Raw genomic sequence first — 22311 nt, 5'->3', positions numbered from 1 at the left:
AGCCTCTGGCAGAAAACCCCAGAAGAAACTCGACCTCTGGGTTTCTGGAGCTGGGGCGATCGAGGATCAGAAGCCAATTACACCCCAACTGAAAAAGATATATGGCATATGAGGGTGTTCGAGCTGCTTCAGAAGCTGTAGGTACAGAAGCACAGCTCCTGTTGGCACCACAGCTACCAGTGTTACATTTGATGTTCAAAGGGAAAATTCCCACTACACACCATGCAGCTGATGCTATGTGGAGTAAGTGAATAGCATTAATTACACAGCAGACTCGAATGAGAAAAGCTAATTGCCCGGGAATGAGTTGCCAGAAGACAGAAAGCAGGATGTCTTTTTACTGACAGATCCTGCCGTGTGGTAGGGAGCCATCGGAAATGGAAAGCTGCTGTGTGGAGTCCCACACGACAAGTTGTGGAGGCCATGGAAGGGGAAGGCGAGTCGAGTCAGTATGCAGAAGTAAAAGCCATACAACTAGCCCTAGAGATTGCTGAAAGAGAAAGATGGCCCGTACTATATCTCTACACTGACTCATGGATGGTGCAAATGCTCTGTGGAGGTGGCTGCAGCAATGGAAACAGAGCAACTGGCAGCACAGAGGTAAACCTATCTGGGCTGCTACCCTGTGGCAAGATATTGCTGCTGGGGTAGAAAACCTGTATGTATGTCATGTAGATGCCCACATGCCCAAAAGTCATGCTACTGAAGAACATCAGAACAATGAAGAAGTGGATCAAGCTTCAAAAATTGAAGTGGCTCAGGTGGACCTAGACTGGGAATGTAAGGGTGAACTGTTTGTAGCTCGATGGGCCCAGGAAACATCAGGACATCTGGGGAGGGATGCCACATACAGATGGGTTTGTGATCAAGGGGTGGACCTGACCACTGAGGTCATAACACAGGTTACCCATGAGTGTGAGACTTGTGCTGCAACCAAGAAAGCCGTGAAGGTAAAATCTCCCTGGAACAGGGGGAGGTGGCTAGGGTTTCAATATGGTGAGGCCTGGCAAATTGACTATATCAGACCACTCCCACAAACCCACCAAGGCAAACAGTACGTACTCACCATGATAGAAGCAACTACTGTGTGACTGGAAACATACCCCGTAAACCATGCCACAGCCTGAAACACTATCTTGGGCCTAGAAAGGCAAGTGCTGTGGTGTCATGGTAGACCAGAGAGAATTGAGCCTGACAATGGGAGTCATTTCCGAAACAATCTTGTCACCTCCTGGGCCAAGAGGCATGGTACTGAGTGGGTGTATCACATCCCTTATCACCCACAAGCCTCTGGGAAGGTTGAGAGGCACAATGGACTGTTAAAGACTATGTTAGGAGCATTGGGTACTGGGACATGGAAACAATGGGACATAAATCTACCAGAAGCCACTTGTAAGGAATATTTCAGCAATTTGTGTCAATAGAGGGCTTGAAAGGTACACCTTGAGTCTCTGATATCTGGGGGTGTTTCAAACTAACTGCTAACTATTGTGACTATTGTACGGGACACTACGCAAGTCTCTGATATCCGCCAAGAGATTAAGGAGAAAGGAAAAGCTGAAGGACGACTAAAAGACAAAGCTTGCAGGGGACGCTGCACAAGTCTCTGACATCCGGCCAAGACGGACAAAGGAGAAGGACAAGAAAAAAAGCCTGGGAGGAAGACTACAAGCCTTCAGCACAAGAGACCCCCAGAGGGTCCACTGGAGACTGATACGCATGCACCAGTGGGAGGGTTTGGATTCTGGGAACTAATTATACTAACCCTGTTTTTTTTAGAAGTAGTAATGAATATGTATTAGCCTAGAAACATAAAAAACAACCACCTGCTGTAATTTGTGAGTGTGTTGGAGGAGCCCAGATTCTCCTCACACCCAGCGCTGTTTCCTTGCCTTTTATTGACCCCATAAATAAATCTTATAAAGCTAAATTGACTCAGAATTTATAACAATTTGGTGACCCCAATGTGATCCTTTTGGGTCCCAAGGCTGTGAACAGCTAAGGGAGGTGCCCCCACCCTTGTTTCGTTGTGGCCCTTTGCAGGAAGCAGTAAGGAGCCCAGCAGGATTACGAACATAAGAAGCAAGTAAAGAACAAAGAGCTCTCCCCTCCTCTGGATTAAACCCGTAATTCTGCACGCGAAGATCCTGTTCTAAATCACTCAGTCCCAAAATAGGATTATAATCAAAGTTTACAATTTATTAAAAGAATAGAGGTAAGCAAACAGCGCTGGGTGCATCGGGAGTCTCTGCTCCACCTAGACGCACACCAGTTACATCAAGCAGCTGATTTTTATGCTCCTAGGCTGATACATATTCATTACTACTTCTAAAAAAAATGGGTTATTATAATTAGTTTCCAGAATCCAAACCCTCCAACTGGAGCATGCGTATCAGTCTCTGGTGGTCCCTCTGGGGGTCTCCGGGGGTCTTTCATGCTGAAGGCTCATAGTCTTCCTCTCAGTTTTTTTTTCTTGTCCTTCCCCTTTGTACTCCTTGGCAGCATGTCAAAAGCTTACACAGCGTTCCCTGCAAGTTTTGTCTTCTAGCTGTCCTTCAGCTTCTTTCTTCTCCTTAATCTCCTGGCCAGATATCAGGGGCTTGCATAGTGTCCCATTCAGAAGTCATAACAGTCACTAGTTGTTAGCAGTTGTTCTGAAACCCCCAGACATCAGAGACTTCAAAGAAAGAACATACAAACACAAATAGCTCTTTATTGACACTTCACGAATTGTTAAAACATTCCTCACAGGCCATTCACAGAGACACTCCAGTCACATCTATAGCAGTGCTAAATCAACCACAAAGAAGGCAAAAAGGCTGTAACTGTTAGGAATAAGAGTTCGGAATCAGTAACAAAAGCAAATAGGCTCATGGATTTGAGGAATATTTCTGAAGATTTGATAAATTGACTATAATGAGGGGGAGACTGGGACACGGGGAGGAAAGGGAAGAAACCACATCTGTGGAAGAACTACATTGCCAGTGCAGGACTCAGAGACAGACAGAACTGCTCTCTATTGACATGAATCAGATGAACATATCTCACAATCCGAATGAAGATTTATCGTTTTGTGAGTATGCCGTTCGGTTGGGTGGATTCAGTTGTGTGACTGTGTGTAAGGGTGTGATTGAGATGGAACTTAGTTCCGAAGCGAGTGCGGAGGCCTTCTAACCACAGTTCCAATATCCCGCAAGGGAGTCGGCCGGTGAAGGACTGAAGTGATTGTTCTAGGTATTTGTGGGTGGGATAACACTCACAAGACACCTTTACATACAGGCACAGGCATGAGTTTCAGAACTTTTTTTTTGTATAAAAAGAAGTTCCAGGAATGGGTCAGGGACAAAGCAGATCCTTAGACTCAGGAGGTTTGAGGAGGGGCCTCTGGTTTAAAAAGAGCGAAAAATTACCAGATACTCCGCTGGATAGTCCCTTAGGGCTGTTAAGATATTGGGATAGTTTTAGAAGCACTAAACATAAGGATAAGGCAAGAATGATTCATTTTGTATGGTTAAAAAGCCAAAAGAAACCTTAAGATCCCATGTACATGTATCTTAGTCGATATTTGGGTCCACAGAGGACTGGGTCTGTCAGGCATTGAACATTTATGTTAATAGTAGAATACCCATGGATCCAGAAGAGAACAAGTATGCTGCAGCCTAGTTGGGACTAACGGTATTGCCCACCACTCATATATTTAATTTAATTACAAAAAGGAGGATGAAGAAGATAAGGAGGGGAGGGACCCCCTAGATAATTTGCCTCCTCCATATGACCAACCTTAGAAAATATTTAAAGAAGATTAGGGGTGTCAGGGGCTATACCTTCTGGGGACCCAAACATCTACAGAGCCCTTGATAAAGTTATTAATAGGTCCCCACAAAGAAGTTTGATTTCTGGTAGATACGGGGGCTGAAAGATTGACTATTCAGAATATACCAAGGGGACTGAAAAAAGGGAAAAAGCAAATGTCTGTGGTAGGGACAAAAGGATGTCAATATTCCCTGTGTCAATATTAGAAAACGTCGAGGTGGAATCTGAGACCCATGTGGGTCTTAATGATCTCCTGCTTGTTCCAGAAGCAGAATATAACCTATTGGGAAGGGATTTGATTATCAAAATGGGCTTAAAGCTTATAGGGGAAAATGGGAAAGTCTGGTTATATGCATTAACAAAAGATGAGGGCGATATAGATCCCCGAGTATGGTATAAGGAAGGGGAACTGGGAAAGTTGGAAATGGAACCCCTAATGGTAGCAATAACAGAATCCCAGAAACCTATAAAACAGTATCCCAATCCATTAGAAGGAAGGAAGGGATTAAAACCAGTCATAGACCAGCTATTACAAGGACGGTCTTTAAAACGTATGTCCCACCATAATATGCCTATATTACCCGTAAAGAAAGCTGATGGGACATACCATTTGGTCCAAGATCTAAGAGCTGTGAATTGAAGAACAGTGACTAAATTCCCGGTAGCAGCAAATCCTTATACACTATTAAATCATTTGATACCATGTTGTGGTTTAACCCGGCCGGCAGCTGAACATCACACAGTCATTCACTCACCCTCCCCCCACCCTCTCTGGGATGAGGGAGAGAAATGGGAAAGTGAAGACTGTGAGTTGAGATAAAGACAGGTTATTAAGACAGAGAAAATAATAGTAATAACAATAATGATGATAATAGTACTACTACTAATGTGTACAAAACAAGTGATGCACAATGCAATTGCTCACCACTCGCTGACTGATGCCCAGCCTAACCCTGAGCAGTCCAGCCCACCCCAGCTAGTCACCCCTATATTTTGTTTAGCATGACGTCAGATGGTATGGAATACCCCTTTGGCTAGTTTGGGTCAGCTGTCCTGGGTCTGTCCCCTCCCAGCTCTTACTGCACCCCCAGCCTGCCTGTTGGCAAGACAGAGCATAAGGCTGAGATGTCCTTGGCTTGGTATAAGCACTGCTCTGCAACAATTAAAGCATCGGGGTGTTATCAACACTCTTCTCATCCCAAGCCAAAACACAGCATTCCACCAGCTACTAGGAAGAAAATTCTGTTCTAACTGAAACCAGGACACCACTCCTCTGTTGACGCAGCCCAGGATGCATTTGGCCTTTTGGCCTGCAAGTGCACGCTGCTGGTTCATGTCGAGCCTTTTGTCCACCAGAACTCCCAAGTCCTCCTCTGCAGGTCTGCTCTCAATGAGTGCTTCTCCTAGTCTGTCTTCATATCTGGGATTTCCCTGACCCAGGTACAGCACCTTGCACTTGGACTTGTTGAACCTCATCAGGTTCACGTGGGCCCACTTCTCCAGCCTGGAACTTCACCTGAAATGCAGAAGGAAAAAAGGACATTACACTTTCATACCAGTATCAGTTCTAAATACTTCCAATGAAAAGTTATACAGAAAAGTTATAAACATTATGTGGGGTGCTTTTTAACCCAAGTAACAAAGATCTTCCTTGTACTGTATCTTTCACTATAAATAGGCTAGGAGGAGGAAGAAATACGTCCACATTTTGCAGACTGACAACTTGGCTTACTGAGAAAAAGCATATTGCCTGTCTTAAAAACTGAAATTCAGATTCCTTTCTCTTTTCCTCTTCTGTCAACAGTGCAGCAGCAGATTTAAATACATCTAAATGAACAAGATCTACATACATCTTGCATTATCTAGTTGGTGTTCCTTTGTTTCTCTATTATTTATCCCTGTAGATTGATTGTTCACAGATCATGTTACACTAAATTTACTGTGCATTTATTAACTTTAAATTTATTAACTGTTTTGAGACTAGAAATACTTCTTGCCTTTAGTTTTCATTAGTTTAATTAGCTATCGATAGTTTAGCTGTTCATAAATGAAAGGAATGGCCTATGTGAAGTCTGAAAGTTTTCCCACAATTTTATACCTCTTTTTGCTTTATAGTCTTGGCCATATTGCCAAAGACTCATTAAGGTAGTGAAGCTTAATTCTTCCCCTCCTACAGACATGATTTCTTCAAAACAATGCTGCTGTGCATTCAGAAGAGATACTATGGGGCAAAAGCTCAGCCAGGTGTTTCAGATCTCTGGATAAGGTTTCCATCTTCCAGACTCTCAGCCATGAAAACAAAATCTTTTAACGGATTGATTTCATTTTACTAAAGATAATAATCAAAGCTTCAAGCAGCCTGGAAACCATGTTACCTTCTGAAGAAGAAAGAGGACATTCTGGTATTTCATAAGCCGTCGGTGCTTGAGGAGAACTTGAACTCATTTCCTTAGAACTGCTATGAGATGATCCCCTTACTGCAGCAGTAGCTTTAAAATAAATATCTGACTGAAATCACAAAGAACTCATCATTAGTACAGCAAAACTTTCTTAAACACTTGCTGAAGAAGAGCTTAAATGTTTGTCCACTATGTTCTATTGCCACTGTTGCTGTATTGCTGCTAAGTTAACTACAGCTGGCCACAGAAAGGCTATCTCACTGTAAATGGGGAGAACTTCTGTGATGTTCAGAAGAGCATTTGCCCTGTAAATAATCAAATACTTCAGCTCTGCATTACTGCAAGCAATAAAGGACAGTTAGATCAATTCTGATTCTCACTGTACTCACTACAAGCTAAGAACACACAAATTAACAGTTAATGCAAATCAGAAAATGTGTCAGTTTTGGTTTGGTTTGGGCTTCAGCAACTCTTTATGTGAATTAGGTCCCAACACCTCACAAATAGGCAAACATGCTTTTCTCGTGTCTTACCCTTGATGCTACAAGCTGAAGCTCAGGCACAACTGCTGTGTGGACTAAGTTTCCACTCACCACTAATCGGATCTCAATGGAATCAGTAGTGAAGGCAAGGATAGAAGGGAAAGCACAGACTGCAATGAAACAAAAATTATTTTGCAAGGAAGAATGATTAATGTAAATGTTTCTCAGATGCTCCCTGAAAACAATTCTTGACTATCTGACCTACTCTGGTATCTCCCTTTCCTATGACAAGATTTGTCTACTGTACTGTTGGACATTCAGATACAAGCCTGAAGAAAACTTCACTCTCCATGCCTCGCAGAATATAAACTGAATGGAAAATAAAAAACAGAAAAAAAGAGAAAGGAAAAAAAAAAAGTTTATCAGAGGAAAAACTTGGCCCCAAGGCTCCACTTATTAAAGATACCATATGCAGAATCTTAGCTGAAGTGGCATCATGAATGCAACACACTTAGAGAACCACAGAATCATCTAGGTTGGAAAAAACCTTCAAGTCCAACAATCAACCTGACCTACCAAGTTCCATCATTATGTCCCTTGGTGTTGCAGGAAGCATGGCTGAAAGCACGACAGACACCAGTAGAGTCAGATCATGCTCCATTTTATTGCCCGAATAGCCTAACTTTTATAGTGAACTTAACAGGGGCGGACAGTGTTTCACACAAGATTATTGGTCAAAAGCACTCAGACAAACAACTACAAGAAAACAACCCCGCCTGCAAGAAAACAACCCCTCTTGTGATTAGCAGTCACGTAGACCTTGTCCTTGAAGCCAGAGGCTGGTAACAATATTTTTCTAAATTCCTCAATTGGGCGATGTGGGAACACTGTCATGGGAACTTCTCATAGTTGCCCTGGTAGCTTGGTTTGCTCAGCTGCAGCAAGCCATGGGATTTTTGCTGTTTCAAAAAATCCTTCAACACCTTGGTGTTATGTCAACACCTCTCCAGGGATAGGGATTCCACCACTTCCCTGGGCAGTCCATTCTAACGGTTAACCACCCTCTCCATGAAGAAATTCTTATTTATAGGAATTTATTAACCCATATTTATTAAATTTTATTATATTAAAAATAGATTTATGTATTGTAAATTATTTTTAATTTGATATTTATTCTTATATATTCCTAGCACACATGCTGCAATTCCACCAACAGCCAAGTGCAAGCCTAAACAGTAATGAAAAAAGGGTAAAAGAGGTATGTTCTTACCAACAGCATAAGGAACTTGATTCCAGCTAAAGTGAAAGTCGTAAGCCGATGACTGGACGAGTGGAGAACCTCCATTAAAAGGATACACCTTTCTATATTGGCAAACATCTGTAACAAAAAAAGGAAAAAAAGAAACCTCCAATATCTTACAGCACAAATGACAAACACCAACATTATAGGTAGATTTTACAGAAGTGTGGATAATACACAGATAAATATCAAACATTTATGTAGAAGACCCTCTATATCGAAACAGACCATAAGGGAAACGTGCTTCCTTTGTGAATACATTTACAAGATAAAAATAGTAGAGCTACATTTTAATACCTTGTCAGATTTCACAACGTAAGTATTGTTCTGTTTCAGCAACCATCAGCTCCTTACTTTGTCTATGGATGGAGGAATAGTTAAGAACATTTCTGAAAGTGATGTAAGCAGAGCTGTACCCCTCTGACTGTAAGAACTACCCTTCAAGCAGCCACATACTAGCACAGTTTGTGTTCTTTGAGGATTGTAATACACATGGCATACTACAGATACCAAGATTTCATTAATCATATAACTTGTGAATCTACTACTTCTCTATTTTTAGGTAAAATCTCTTTTTTCTTTTTTTTTTTTTCTGTAATTGCTGTCCTTAAACTTAAACTAACTTTATATCCACAAGTGTAAAAAAAAGGTCTTGTTTGAAATCCAAACTTAGAACACTGTCAAATCATGTGTTTTCATACTTGTTCCATGATGATACTTTCATAATTGTAAAACTGTCACAAGACCATAAGAGGTTTCCCTGTGACAGGGCCCTACAAATAGGGATTCAAGTTGCTGCAACCCTGTGCAACAGGCTTTAAGACCTTAGGATCAACCAACTTTGTTAGCTTTGGCTCTGTGACGAGCCTACTAGAGTAGGACTGATTCTGCACAGAAGTACAGGTTTGGGAATTCACACTGCTCTGTCTCAGACCTTTTAGTTCTGAAGCAGTACTGAGTGAACCAGAACTAGGTAGGATTTGTTAAACTACCGAAACCAATGAGGCCTCACAGAGCATACAAAGATACACTTTAGAGACTTTTTCCCTGTGGTACCAATCTAACGGCCAATGCTAGAATACGTAGATGTATTGATCCTGTTTCCATCAATGCTCTCTTTAGAAAGGCAAATAGGACATGCCATCTGAAACAGAAAGTTGTGCTTTGTCCTTCAGCATCACTTCATAAAGAACGTTTCATACTTGTAACTTTGATTTTCCTGAGGACTGAAAGCAAAACTACATGCGTACAGCACAGAAGAGCATATCCATATGAAATCCAAGGCCGTTTTATAAAAAGAGATTAAGAGAATTACAATTTTAAAATGTGCCAGCACAAAGAAGTGTGCAGAAGGAAAGAAAGCACAGTGACAGAATGGGAAAGCAGAAAGAAGAAAAGGGGTGGAATACTAATTTGTACATGTCCTAGAAACACCCAGTGTGAGACTAGGCAAACAATAAGATAAAGTTGAAGAAATAGGACTTTTGTGAGTAAGATGGTAATGTCTGTCCAATTACACACACCACAATAAAACAGTACTTCCATTTCTAGTCCTTCTAATATGCACTTAAATTGAAAAAAAAAAAGTATTTCGAAATACTTTCCATGAAACACTGAAACTTTAAAATACAGATCTAAACTCCAATGAAGAAAGAATTACATGTTGAGATATTATCATTTCCAGTCTTCCCTAACTACTTACAGTTATAACATAATAGTAGGCCAGCTTCACCATCTTCATATACATCAATAGCTGCAACAAAATTTACCTGCAATGATAATAGGAAAGGGTAATGATCAGGCAGATAGGATACTGATGTTACTATGACCAGGTTTTGACTAAGAAGCAATCAAATCAGTTGGTGCACAATTACAGATAAAAGAAAAAAAAAAAAAACTATTTCTTTTTTGTGATTCATTTTCAGGATGCCGATAGGATGGAAATCAATTTCTTTTGTATTCAATGCTGTATTTCAGTAATGCCTATTCAATTTTGTACCTTCAGTATAAATACATACCTACAGTATAAAATGATACAAACATACCTAATGTACTTGACAATATAAATTTTGGGAAACTGAGTTATTCCAGGGTAGCTTTGAATTAACATGCTATGCTAAAAATAGCAATTCTTTCCAAAAAGTGAAATCTAAAAAGCTCGACTGAAAATCATGACTGGCAGAAAGATCAAAAGTGCCAATTACTGGATCAAAACCACTAACAGGTACATTGATTGATGTGGATGTACTTCAAGAATTACTGAATAAGCTGAATTTAGAAACTGAGAACCACTGCTGGATAAACTAAAATGGTTTTTGCATAGCATAGGCTACTTATATTCTCATACTTTAATCCTGTATTTGTCTTTTACAGTTAAATTAAAAGAAAAGCAAGACACCCATAAGTAGTAGTATATACATTCAGAAAAGGAGACCTCCCTCATGAAATACTTATGACTGGATTAGACAAATGTCTCCTAGACCACACTATTTGCTACTTGGGCAGGGCTGGAGATTGACTTCATGAACTTCATGGCTTTCCTTTGTGCAATAAAGTAGGTGTTCTCTTTATTTAAGACAAATATAAGGCAAGAACTGTTAAACAGACCTGGAAGCTTATATATATCTATACAAAACACATTTTGACCCATCCTTTGTAGCAACTGAAAGACATTTCTGCTTTGTGACCTGTGGAAATAATTTGGTAACCAATTTCAACAACACAAAAATCACTGGCACAGATCTAATTAACTTCCTGCTTTGTCTGTGTTCTCAAAGGAAATAAGGGTTACTGGGGAAGAGAACAGAGGGGGACGATTCTTGACTGTCCACATTCTTTAATTGTATTTCCTTCTTAATCCAGATTAAAATAGATTCCCATTGCTGTGGAGAATCTTAACACTGTATTGCCAATGCTAGGAGTACCAACCCTCTTCATCATCAAATCTGAATAAAAACACAGATGATTTAAAAAAAAATCAACAAGAAGCATCAAATCAAAAGAGATGTCCCTTATACCATTATGAGCAGAGAAGTCAACAGAACACAAGAGTAACCCTGTAAAAGGTTCTTCTTTTTTTTTTTTTAAATTACGCTTAAAGCTATACATTCACATCCATATTAAGAAATTATTGAAATTATTTGATTTTCAAAATGCTGAAGATCATTATCTTCCCAGCAACAGGAAACATCTGAACCCTTTTCCAAAAATCAGGATGTTTACTTAAATCCCAACCTTATGTCCCAGTTAGTAAGATACAGTTAATGTATTACTTGGCTGGGCAGCAGTTTAGAACTAAAAGATATACACAAATATTTCAGTTTTAGTACATGCAAATAGGCAAATCTGAATGAGATAATGGTGGCCAAAACCTGAAATTATTTTGCTGCAACCTCCTAAAGAATAAAACACTGAGACCATGAAGAAAAGACAAAAATCAAAATATTGACTAAGGAAGGAGAAAAAATGGCTTTGCATTTATACTGACAACAATATTCCAGAGCTTGAAACACAGGCTCTTTCCTAATATGTCATACCTTGTAACTACCTCTCTTAGGAGTGATTATTATCACACATTCCAAAAGGAAAAAATGCCTCAGAGTACTCTAAAGGAGAAGTTAAAAAAGTGAAAAGTAAAGGAGAAGAGAGGATCTCCGTAAATGCTGCTCCCAGGAGGTCAGCACAGCATGGACCAATTCTGCAAGAAAATAGTTTAAATGCTAGAAATTTACTTTGTTTGCTTCAACATGATGCAGACTATAGGACTCCCCAATACTTTCATTAACTAAATCAAACTGATGCCGATACGCCGCACAGATCATATCGTCACTGTCTCCAGAAGGTCCATCCACCAGTGTCGTAACCACTGGAGGGTCAGAAAGGCATATTTCCTATGAGATAAATAATAGTATTATTCTCTTTTTCAGGCTCTTAGTGTGAATATTGCATTACTCCATGAATTTACAAGGGTGTAATCTAAGCAGAGAAGCATGATACAGAACAAGATGACAATTTAAGAAGTCTGAAATATTTCTTTGGCATATCAATGATGGATCTCCATTGTATTGCTTTTCACTTACATCTGTCTGGAGGTTCCAGATGATAAAATGCATGCTCTTTGCCTTTTTCCTCCACTAGCTGAGTGCTGCCCAGTCTGTAAAAGTGATTAGTGATTAGATTACACATACCCAGATGTACTGGAACTCATCTACTGGAGATTCAGGTAATGACGGCAGAGAGCTGCTGGTTAAACTGTTGCATGGATTGTATTTCTTTATGATGAGAAGTAGTTTGTTCCGAATAGCCACAACAATCCTCAGTTCACTGCCATGGTGAGTATTAATGGCATACAAATGGCAGCCTAAGAAAAAAAAAAAAATTTAGGTTGTAAGTATTTGGGGTAAAGACTGTTTTTTTTTATTTTTTAATTTTTGTTCTGTATTTGTATGATGGTTAGTACAATGGGTATCTGATACCTGAGCACCACACAATTACAAACATCCCAACAGGATAATATTAAATTCTAGAAAAAGACAAAAGGCAGTAAGTCTTTTGAAAACTATTTTCCCCCTTACTCCTTTTGCAAGTAAAAGAGTAAATATATGTTTTTTTCTTTACTATTCTGTAGTTTCCAGCTTTCCAAGGAAGCTTGATGCTGAATATCGGAAAATGTTTACATCTACTAAAATAATCTGCAATACCCAAAATATTCTAAGCATTACTAATTAAAAAAGATTTGCCATTGTTCTTCTACCTCACAGTGACCTTTATTTCAGTCTTACATCCATGCGTAATTTTTCTTATACCCCTCAATCCCGAAAGCAACATATCTGTTTTTCACCAGAGCTTTTCATCAGCAGTGATTGCCAAGTAACATGGTATTTTTTTACCAAGTTCTCAAATGATAGGCTGGACCGTACCCTATGTTATTTTCACACATAAGCTTAAAGTTTGAATTAACTGTCCAGAGATAAAACTAAAGGTGAATACCTACAACAGCCTCAAGGGAGCTAATAAACCCTGGCAACTACTGGCACAATACCACAGTGGACACTTTTCATACAAGATAATAAAGCTACCTTTTGTTCTCTCCAATTTATTTTCTCTGCAGTCATATTTGCTTCTTATCATCTGCTTTGTTTCTATATCTTTTTGGACAACACTCAATCTGAAGACAAGGAGACGAGAGTCTTTTCCTGAAGATGGAGAAAGTCAGGAAACAGCAAATTAGAAAAAGACAGCGGTGGTTTGAAATTAATACTTCCAAAGAGATGAATCACCTAACAGACAGCATTGCCATAAAAGCAAAGTTAAACAATTTTGCTTCTCTGAGTGTAAGCAGCAATGTGACAGGAAGACTGCTTGTGAACTCTATCTAGACTCTACAGTTCCAGTAAGCAACCCTTTCAGTTCACTAGCAGAGTTTCCCATCAGATGGTGCTGCGGCAATAAATAATAGGAGCCTCAAAACAGTGAAACCTACACTGCTAGAAGACGGTGAAAATACGACAGATACAAACTAAAGGCAAGGGAAGAAGGGTTAACTTTAAATTCTGGAACCATCCAGCCTAGCAGCTGATACCTGGATCCTTAACAGAGTCTGAAAACCTTTTGGATGCGGACTGGTTTTGCTTATCAGTTCTTCAAAGTTAGGCAAGTTAGGTTCAAGGCATATTCCAACTGCAAAAATAGCACAGCATCCACCACCACGGCTAAATGTTTTTTTCCACAAAGATAGACATGCGTGGAATACACAACTCCGAAATTTAAAATAAATAAATAAATAAATGACACACTACTATTTGCAGTTGGAAATAAGCTATTGTTAAGAGTAGTTTCTTAACTAAAAGCCAAGTTTCTTAAAATGCAAGTAAAACAAGATTTTCTGACAAAAGAATACTCTCTTACTAGTCTAGCTGGTATAGCTGGAAACATAAGCATGCTTTCTTAATATACATGTATAGTCAGCGTGGATCCAACCGTAAATACAAAAGCAAGATCACATGTGCTGCCTTCAATTCTGATAATAGATAAACATGAATCAGGGCAGCTTCTGGAACCTTTATGACCTTCTTTTCCCATAGAAAGTGTAAGAGAAAAGAAGATGCAATGTTTCCTTAAGTCCACCACAACTTGAAACACTGATCAACCAGCAAATTCTTACTGTCAACACTGATAAAAGGAAAATGAAATATATGCAATCTCTCTCTTTTCAAGAACTTACATACAAGAATGCGTGCTTCCATGAATGAGTTCATGGAGGAAGAATGGCAAGCAAAATTCACCCTTTTGAAAGGAAGGCTAGAAAGCATAAGCTAAATCAAATGTTCAAGAACAGCGTTACTACTCATTAATTCAGCTCTGCCTCTTTGTCAGGTGTGTCCTATAGGATGCATCCTAGAGATTGCACTCCTCAATGCGTTCCTCTTTCAGGATACTAGTTGTTTTGCAAATGTCCCAAATAACCCCACTGCGGTGTTACATCTGTGGCTGCTCATGAAACTGACTATCAGCCAAGCTTTTCTTTGGTGTCGTTTTTTTTAAGAGAGTTTTTCTTCACCTCCTACAGACTTGATTATTCCAAGTGAAGGAGCTCTTCCTCCTTCCCCCTCACCGTGTCTAGGTGTTTCACAAAATAAGTTGTAGCAAAAAAATAAACAAATATGTTTGGAGGACAAAGTGGATCCACTTCTATAACTCATCTCTCATTACTAAGACAAATTTAATCAACATTAGAAAAGAGAGCACTGCTACCAAAGCAATTTCTGCATCTGTCATTAATACCAGATGTATTGTTGGTGCCTGAAATACCCCCTTCTTTTGGTATGCTGACCTGAAAAATCTCAGTGATAGCATTATCTTCAGTTCTAGTTTCACTGTTAACATTTCCTCTCTCTCAGAAATGCAGAGGGTAGTAGGAAGCAGTAGAAACAGGATTTTCTTCTGAAATGAGCTACCTTAAAGTGATCTCAAACCTGGTTGTTAGAACTGAGTGCTGGATAATACCACATTCTATGGAAACATTTTCATAACACAAACATCAGTCTTTCTGCTTGAGTCTTAAAATACCAGTTCTACATCGATGCACTTGAAGTCCATCAGAAGGACGCATTTAAAGTACATACAAAGTTAACCTTTTAATATATTATTGTATCCTAAAAACCCATAGAGTCTTTAATACCAATTTGTACACCCAATATAAGATTGCTTTTACCCATCTAACATTTAACTAGACTAAGGCATAGTCTGAAAATAAAGGGCAATGAGAACTTCCGCTCCAGATCTCAGTTTCACTATGGTATACAAATACAAAACAAAAGGCAAGGATACTAGCAAGAACAAAAGTCCTTTCTCTCCTCTAAATGATTCAGAAAGCACCCACAGCAGCATTCAAAAATCTCTTCAACTTTTTACACAAAAACTCTTTATCAAAATATGCTTGAAGCATCATGAATTGATGCCAGTAATGCCTAATCCTGTTACCTCAAAATGGCTTGTAACATCTCTCTCTTCAGGTTTAACCAATCATCACAGCGTTTTGACTATTAAATGCAATTATCTATTCTAGAAGTTTCATAAACTAAGCTTCAGATACAACTACCCTTTTCAGATCTTCAAAAATGTCACCCACCCGCCAGGTGTCTTCAGAGATGACTGCAAATGCCTCTCAGGTAATCTCAGCTGGTTCTGCAAGGGTTCCAGGATGAATTTCATCAGGTCCAGCCAAAATGGGCAACTCCCAATGATATGAAAGGAACCACATTTTACCCTTAGCTTGGGTAAATGTCACTTCAGCTAATATTGAGCAAACAGACATAATGTGGTAAAGAACAATAAAACAACCAGATTTCTAATTATTTTATCTGTGTTACACATACAAATCCTGTTCTTGCACTGTCCGTATTCACTTCACAGACTTTTGGGTAAAAAGTACCTAATTGAAAAAGTGCATATTTTAGGGACATTTAATCCTTTTGAAATGAGGGTAAAAAAAAAAAAAAAAAGTTGTTTGGACAGATGTTTTTTTTTTTTTTTTTTTTTTTTTTAATACCAGAATATTCAAGAGAATATAATCTATAGCACTAGAATGTGGTTACACATCACAGAACAAAAACCAGTAACACATTTGGTAGAACAGTGACAGCATAAGTAATTTCCTCCACGTTTTTGTACAACTGAACAAACACATTATTCAGCTAGGGAGATTTCCAGAGTGTTGAGTTCTAAGAGTAGCTGGAGACCATCTATATACTGGTGGATGACAAATCTGACATGCACCAGTAATATCTACCTTCAGCCCAGAAAGTTAATCATATCCTGTGCTGCACAAAAAGAAGTGTGGCCTAGAAGGTCGAGGGAAGTGATACTCCCCCACTCCACACTGCCCCTGTAAGATACAACCTGGAGTACTGGGTTCAGCTCAGGTGCCCCCAGCACAAGGACACGGACCTGTTAAAGTGGATCCAGAGAAGGGTCACAAAAATTATAAGAGGGCTGGAACACCTACAAGAAAGGCTGAGAAAGCTGTGTTCTTTTAACCTGGATAAAAGAAGGCTCTGAGGAAACGTTATTGTGGCCTTTCAATACTTAAAGGAGGCTTATAAGAAAGAGAGAGAGAGAGATTTTACAAGGGCACGTAGTGACAGCACAAGGCGTAATAGTTTCAAACAGAAAGACGGTAGATTTAGCAAAGAATTTATTCCTTATATCTAATCTATGAGAGTGGTGAGGCACTGGAACAGGTTGCCCAGAGAAGATGTGGATGTCCCATCTCCTGAAGTGTTCAAGGTCAGGCTGGATGAGGCTTTGGGCAACCTCATCTACTGAAAGATGTACCTGACCATGGCAGGGAGGTCGGACTAAAAGGTCTTGAAAAGTTGTTTCCAACCAAAACCATTTGATGATTCAATATGGCCAGTTTCAGGTTTGCTCTGAAGCATGATTCTAAGCATCTAGAGATTTTTTTCTACACCTTTTAGAAAAACAAGCAAACAACAAACAGTACTTGTTGTATGCATTCTCTTATTCTAAATGAGGCATCTAATGCACTTGCCACTGATAAAAACATGATTACCTCAAGACACTTACAAACCCTAAAGCCATAGGGCATGTATGTAAGCAGCCCAGGGGAAATCAGCAAAGGGAAAGCAGTGGAAAGATCTGAAAAGGAGAACAATAAACTCAGAGCTCAAAAACCTAATTACCATAATTAAGAATAGCTATGTGATGTGACAAAAGGTGATTATATAAATCTAGTGCTGTGGGAATTAAAATTCTACAGCATGCTTCCAAGTTAAAAAACAAAAACAACTCTTAAAGAAAAGCACCTAGGGCATTCCCTTCTACTGGTATGTCTGCCAAATAAACAGTTAAACAGACATTCAAATAAGAACCAAATAACAAGGACCTCTCCTACCTTCGTCTATTCGGGCAATCAAAAGATCCACAGCTTCCAACACATGCATCTGCTTTATTTGGAGAGTTTTATCAAATACTTGAACTGATGGCTGACCATCTGAAAAAGAAAACACACATATTTCTTTAAAATTCTGCTAAAATTTGGTAGTCAATGGTTCTAACTATTTCTTTCTAATAAAATAAGTCTTGTTTTTTCTCACGAAAATGAAACATTCTGCACAAAGCTCGTATGTATGCTGCAGCATCATAACCAGTACTTCCTTATAGGAGTGCTTTATCATTGCCATGGATGAAATTATGCAACTGAAGCCTGAAAGGGACCTTTCTTTCGAAAGTCTGAAAATTTTCACTGATAACTAACTTCATTCCCTTAGTACTAATGGCCTTATGTGGCACACAGAAGATAAGAGGTCAAACTAGTAAAAGCACTGCTATGGAAGAAAGAGGCTTTCATCACCACATAAGCCTTGTGCTTCATGTTCATTAGTATCATCAAGGGCTAAAAAATCCAGACGCTCCTTGAGTTTGGGTTTGACTTCATAAATCTTTTCAGATGGCCAAGATAACAGCATCTGAAATAACAAAACATTCAGAAATCTGCACAAAAATTGGCTCCAAATAAGAATTCTGATGCAGAGAAAAAATCTGCAGCTAGATTACATAAACGTAATAGATTCACTTGGATTGGTACTCTCCTTGCAGGTGAGGACTTACCAATTACCTAAACAGAGCTTATGAACATTTATTTTGAAGAAAATGGTCAGATACAAAAATAATTGACACAAGAACACAGCATCATTTACTAACCATCAATTAACAAGATGCCAGCGTCTGTAGAAACCAGCAAGGACTGGCCCCAGGAATCTGCACAGACAACTTCATGAGGAAAATTACTGCAGAAAGATTGGGACTCCCAAGGCTATGATGTAACATAAGGGATACGTATTAATTATGCTAAGAAATACTGACCATATAGACACGAATGAGATAAGACAGTGACATGTAAGAACACGTAAATACTTTTGGCAGGGTACATTTCTTAAAAGTATATTTTTTGAATTTGAAATAACAAAATCTAATTAATTTTCTTGCAGAGAAATACTCTCCCTCCCAATTGGATTTGGAGACTAATAAGTATGATACACTCTTGGAACACTGGAATTAAAACCCAAGCAGCTGATATTCAGTGCAACCCTGGAAATTCCTTATTAAACAATTCAAATACAGATTTAAAATATATGCACCACCATGCATATACAGTTTGATTTCATTTCATGGTTCATTTGTGATATTTAGACATGGTACTGCTAAAACTACCTTTCCCCCAAATTGTTCTTTTGTCATGTGTTCTCTGTACTTACCTCCTAAGTTCTGTCCCCTCTCCCCTCTCTTCTCTAATATTAAGTATTAAGCTGCAGTCTGAAATTCTACAAGCACTTCTGAAGCTTCTATATATAAGATGCACCTAGAAAAGTGTAATTTACATTTTTCACTCCTATGCCTTGTAAAAAAAATGTAGTTACAGGAAATAAAAACACAACTAAATTTTGCTTTAAACTTGATAAAGATGTTAAAATAATCAAAAGATGATTGGTTATGGAAAATATTATGGTTTTTTGTTTGTTTGTTTTGTTTTGTTTTGTTTTGTTTTCTTTCATGAAATATGCAGATATAAAAATATCCAGACTTGCATTAGCATGAGAAGTACTACTACCTTCAGGCTCATCCTTTATTCATTTGCTATGGGCTGAAGAATCACTTTAACACACTATACGTTACAACTTTGCTGCTATAGTATCTAATCAGAAAAGTAAATAAACAATATATACAACTGATATACAGTGCTATGCTCAACTGAATTTAGTGTTTTTTTTTTTTTTTTTGAACTCTCCTTACACAAATGGGTTCACTCACCTCCTTTTTAGAGAAGCTGGTGGTTGCCAGGGTAGGTGGTGTATCCCCTTTCACAGTGGTTTTCAATTTCAGCGCCTAATACAAACAGGTATTTTAATTAAATTAAGGTTTTGTCACTAACATATAACCTAAAGCCTAAGAAGAAAGGACAACTTAGGATGACAAAGTAGTTTACAGCTTGGAATTGCTATTACAGTTATTAAGAAAGAAGGGGAATTATCTATACCCTGAAGAAAGACTGCACTGATCACTATGGAGCTGCAGCCAAAGCCTACATAGCTTATAAAAAAAAGGAAGCTCAAAACATGAAGTGTCCAACATAGTAATCAACAGAACGACAGCATGAAATCATAGAACGGCTTGGGCTGGAAGGGACCTCAAAGATCATCCAGTTCCAACCACCCTGCCATAGGCAGGGACACCACTCACTAGATCAGGTTGCTCAGGGCCTTGTCCAGTCTGGTCATGAACCAAGGATGAGGCATTCACAACTTCTCTGGGCAACCTGTTCCACTGCCTCGCCACCCTCCAAGCGAAGTATTTCCTCCTAACCTCTAATCTAAATCTCACCACTTTTAGTTTAAAGCCATTCCCCCTTATCCTGTCTTTATCTGCTAAGAATAGTTGTTCCCCATCTTTTTTTTTACGTCCTCTTTAAGTACTGCAAGGTTGCAACGAGGTCACCCCGGAGCCTTCTCTTCTGTAGGTTGAAAAGCCCCAGCTCTCTTAGCCTTTCTTCATAGAAGTGTTCCATCCCCTTGAGCACTTCTGTAGCCCCCCTCTGGACCCGCTCTTAAAAGATAAACATCCTTCTTGTTCTGGGGGGCCCTGACCTGGACACACGACTTCAAGTGGGGCCTTAGAAGGGCAGAATAGAGGGAGACAATCCCCTCCCTTAACCTGCTGGCCATTCCTCTGTTGATGCAGCCCAGGATTCAGCTGGCATTCTGGCCTGCAAGCATGCACTCCTGGCTCATTTCAAGCTTTTCATTCACCAGAACCCCCCAGCCCTTCTCTGCAGGACTGCTCTCAAAGAGTGCTCCTCCCAGTCCGTCTTCATGGCCAGGATCGCCCCAAACCATGGAGGCCATGTTGGGTGCGCAGAGCATGCCGGGAGATGCAGTTCTCGGGCCCTGGACTTCCTGGAGGCCATGTTGGGTGCCCAGAGCATGTCGGGAGATGCAGTTCTCCAGCATGGGCTTTCGGGCGGCCATGTTGGGTGCCTCTTTTGTTCAAAAACACTGCTGCAAAGCTCATGTAACCATCTCCTGATAAGCTGCTAAACTTATCAAAGTGTATCAACATCCTGCCTTCCTGTCACATGCTGGGCCAACATGACCAAATAAAAAAAAGAAGTTGAACCACAACGCCGAGGAAGACTACGGCCTTCATCTTCACGAGCACCAGAGGGACAGAGACAGCCCCCCAGCAACAGTGCGTGCAGTCGCAGAATATACCAGGATGTGCTGTGTAATCCCGGAATTACCAAGATATAAAAAGGGACCCTGGCGGGGGTGAGGTGCGTGCCGTTGGCGGAGCCGAGACTCCCTGGCCGCACAGTGCTGTTTTGCTTGCTGTTGCTTACTCAATAAATTCCTTTCTATGATTAATGCAATGCTCTCTGAAAATTAATTACGGGGGCAACTTATAACAAAAGGAAATGCATTTTTTTTTTTACAAGCTCTTATGCTCCAAAGTTCAGGACCATGGAGTCTGTGATATGGGGTGTTATCTTTTCATTTTACTAAAGAAACTGAAAATGGCTATCAGTAAGAAAAAAGATGAAAAATGGATGCTGACAGTATAGTTTCGCTAAGGAGATAATGTGACATTGAGAAAGCATGTTTACTGCGCAATATTTGTTGGCATGAGAGTCATCAAAGATAGCAAGACATTCAAAAGCAGCTCTAATTGAAAATAGTGGCATGGTGTTAGCACAATGAAATGGACCACAGAAGCCTTATGACAGAAACACAAGGGTATTCTGGCTCCGAAGTAGGGCAGTGCTGATGCGGTGGACACTACTATGTAATTGTGTGCTACAATAGCAAAACAGAAACTTTGTGATGGAGAGAGGTTGGTTGGTTGTTTTTTGAATCTTTTCACTGCTTGAAAGCTTGGCAAAAGTTAGGTTTAGGGTTAGAGGTTTGTGTTAATAGGGGTTAGGGTTAGGCCTAATATTAGGGGGGCAAGGACAAACCTTGATATTAAGGGGAAAGGCAAGAAAAGGATGGTGGGGGACACAAAAATTGTGGGGGGGAACCCCTGAAATTGGGGGAGAATCCCCAAAATTGGAGGGTAACCCCAAAACTGGGGGTGCGAAGCCCCAAATTAGGGGAAGGAACCCCCAAATTGTGGGGAAGAACCCTGTAATGTAAAGGTGATACACCAAAATTGAGGGGAAACCCCCAGAACTGGATGGGAACCCCCTCCTCCCCCCACCCACCCAAAAAAAAAGGGAGGGCATAGGAGGGCACAAAACGGCGTCCTACAGCAAGCTGCGAGGTTCAATTTTCCAGGGAACTGGAAAATGTAGTTTTTTGGCACTGGGTTTCCAGGACGCCATGTTGGCTTCCCAGAGCATTGAGGGAGGTGTAGTTCTCCTACTGTGTAGAAGCCGCTTACTGGGCGGCCATGTTGAGAATACGGGGTTGTTGAGAATACAATACAACCCTAACGGTTGCATATAGCAAACAAATCCTTCATCGTCTGACCCGAGAAGCACTCTCCATTCATGGAGTCAAAGATGCAGTGCAACTTGGAAGTGTTTAGAATTAAATCAACAACTTTTTTGCTGTGGCATGTATAAAAAGCACGGGCAGAGCTTGAGAATTCAGGCCATTGACTGTTTGTGTCACAGCTCTCACAGGTGGTTACAAGAGAGGAAGCAGAAGATCTCTGCCATTTGGAGAAGCTGATAGATCTAATCATTCCGCGTGGTTCATCCCAGCTAGTCAGGAATATCCAGAAAGCTGCTAAGGGAATT

The 22311-nt window shown here is 39.9% G+C and overlaps 1 protein-coding gene across 1 annotated transcript; it reads right to left on the bottom strand.

Annotated features, from left to right (window-relative positions):
* Positions 1–5220: 5220 nt before the first annotated feature.
* LOC309891207 (GTPase-activating Rap/Ran-GAP domain-like protein 3) lies at positions 5221–20539 on the bottom strand (the record flags this gene model as incomplete). The annotated part of the gene is made up of 12 exons (XM_082785583.1): positions 5221–5329; positions 6189–6321; positions 6746–6864; positions 7965–8072; positions 9697–9763; positions 11726–11884; positions 12182–12354; positions 13073–13189; positions 17410–17508; positions 18219–18330; positions 19326–19400; positions 20405–20539. The coding sequence occupies 12 exons, from the start codon at positions 20537–20539 to the stop codon at positions 5295–5297; spliced, it is 1332 nt and encodes a 443-aa protein (XP_082641709.1). The 3' UTR covers positions 5221–5294.
* Between the last annotated feature and the right edge of the window lie 1772 nt (positions 20540–22311).

Source organism: Aythya marila (assembly GCF_965140915.1).
Source record: "Aythya marila genome assembly, contig: HAP1_HAP1_SCAFFOLD_161, whole genome shotgun sequence".
NCBI classification, from domain to species: Eukaryota; Metazoa; Chordata; class Aves; order Anseriformes; family Anatidae; genus Aythya; species Aythya marila.
This window is presented reverse-complemented; position numbering and strand designations above follow the sequence as displayed.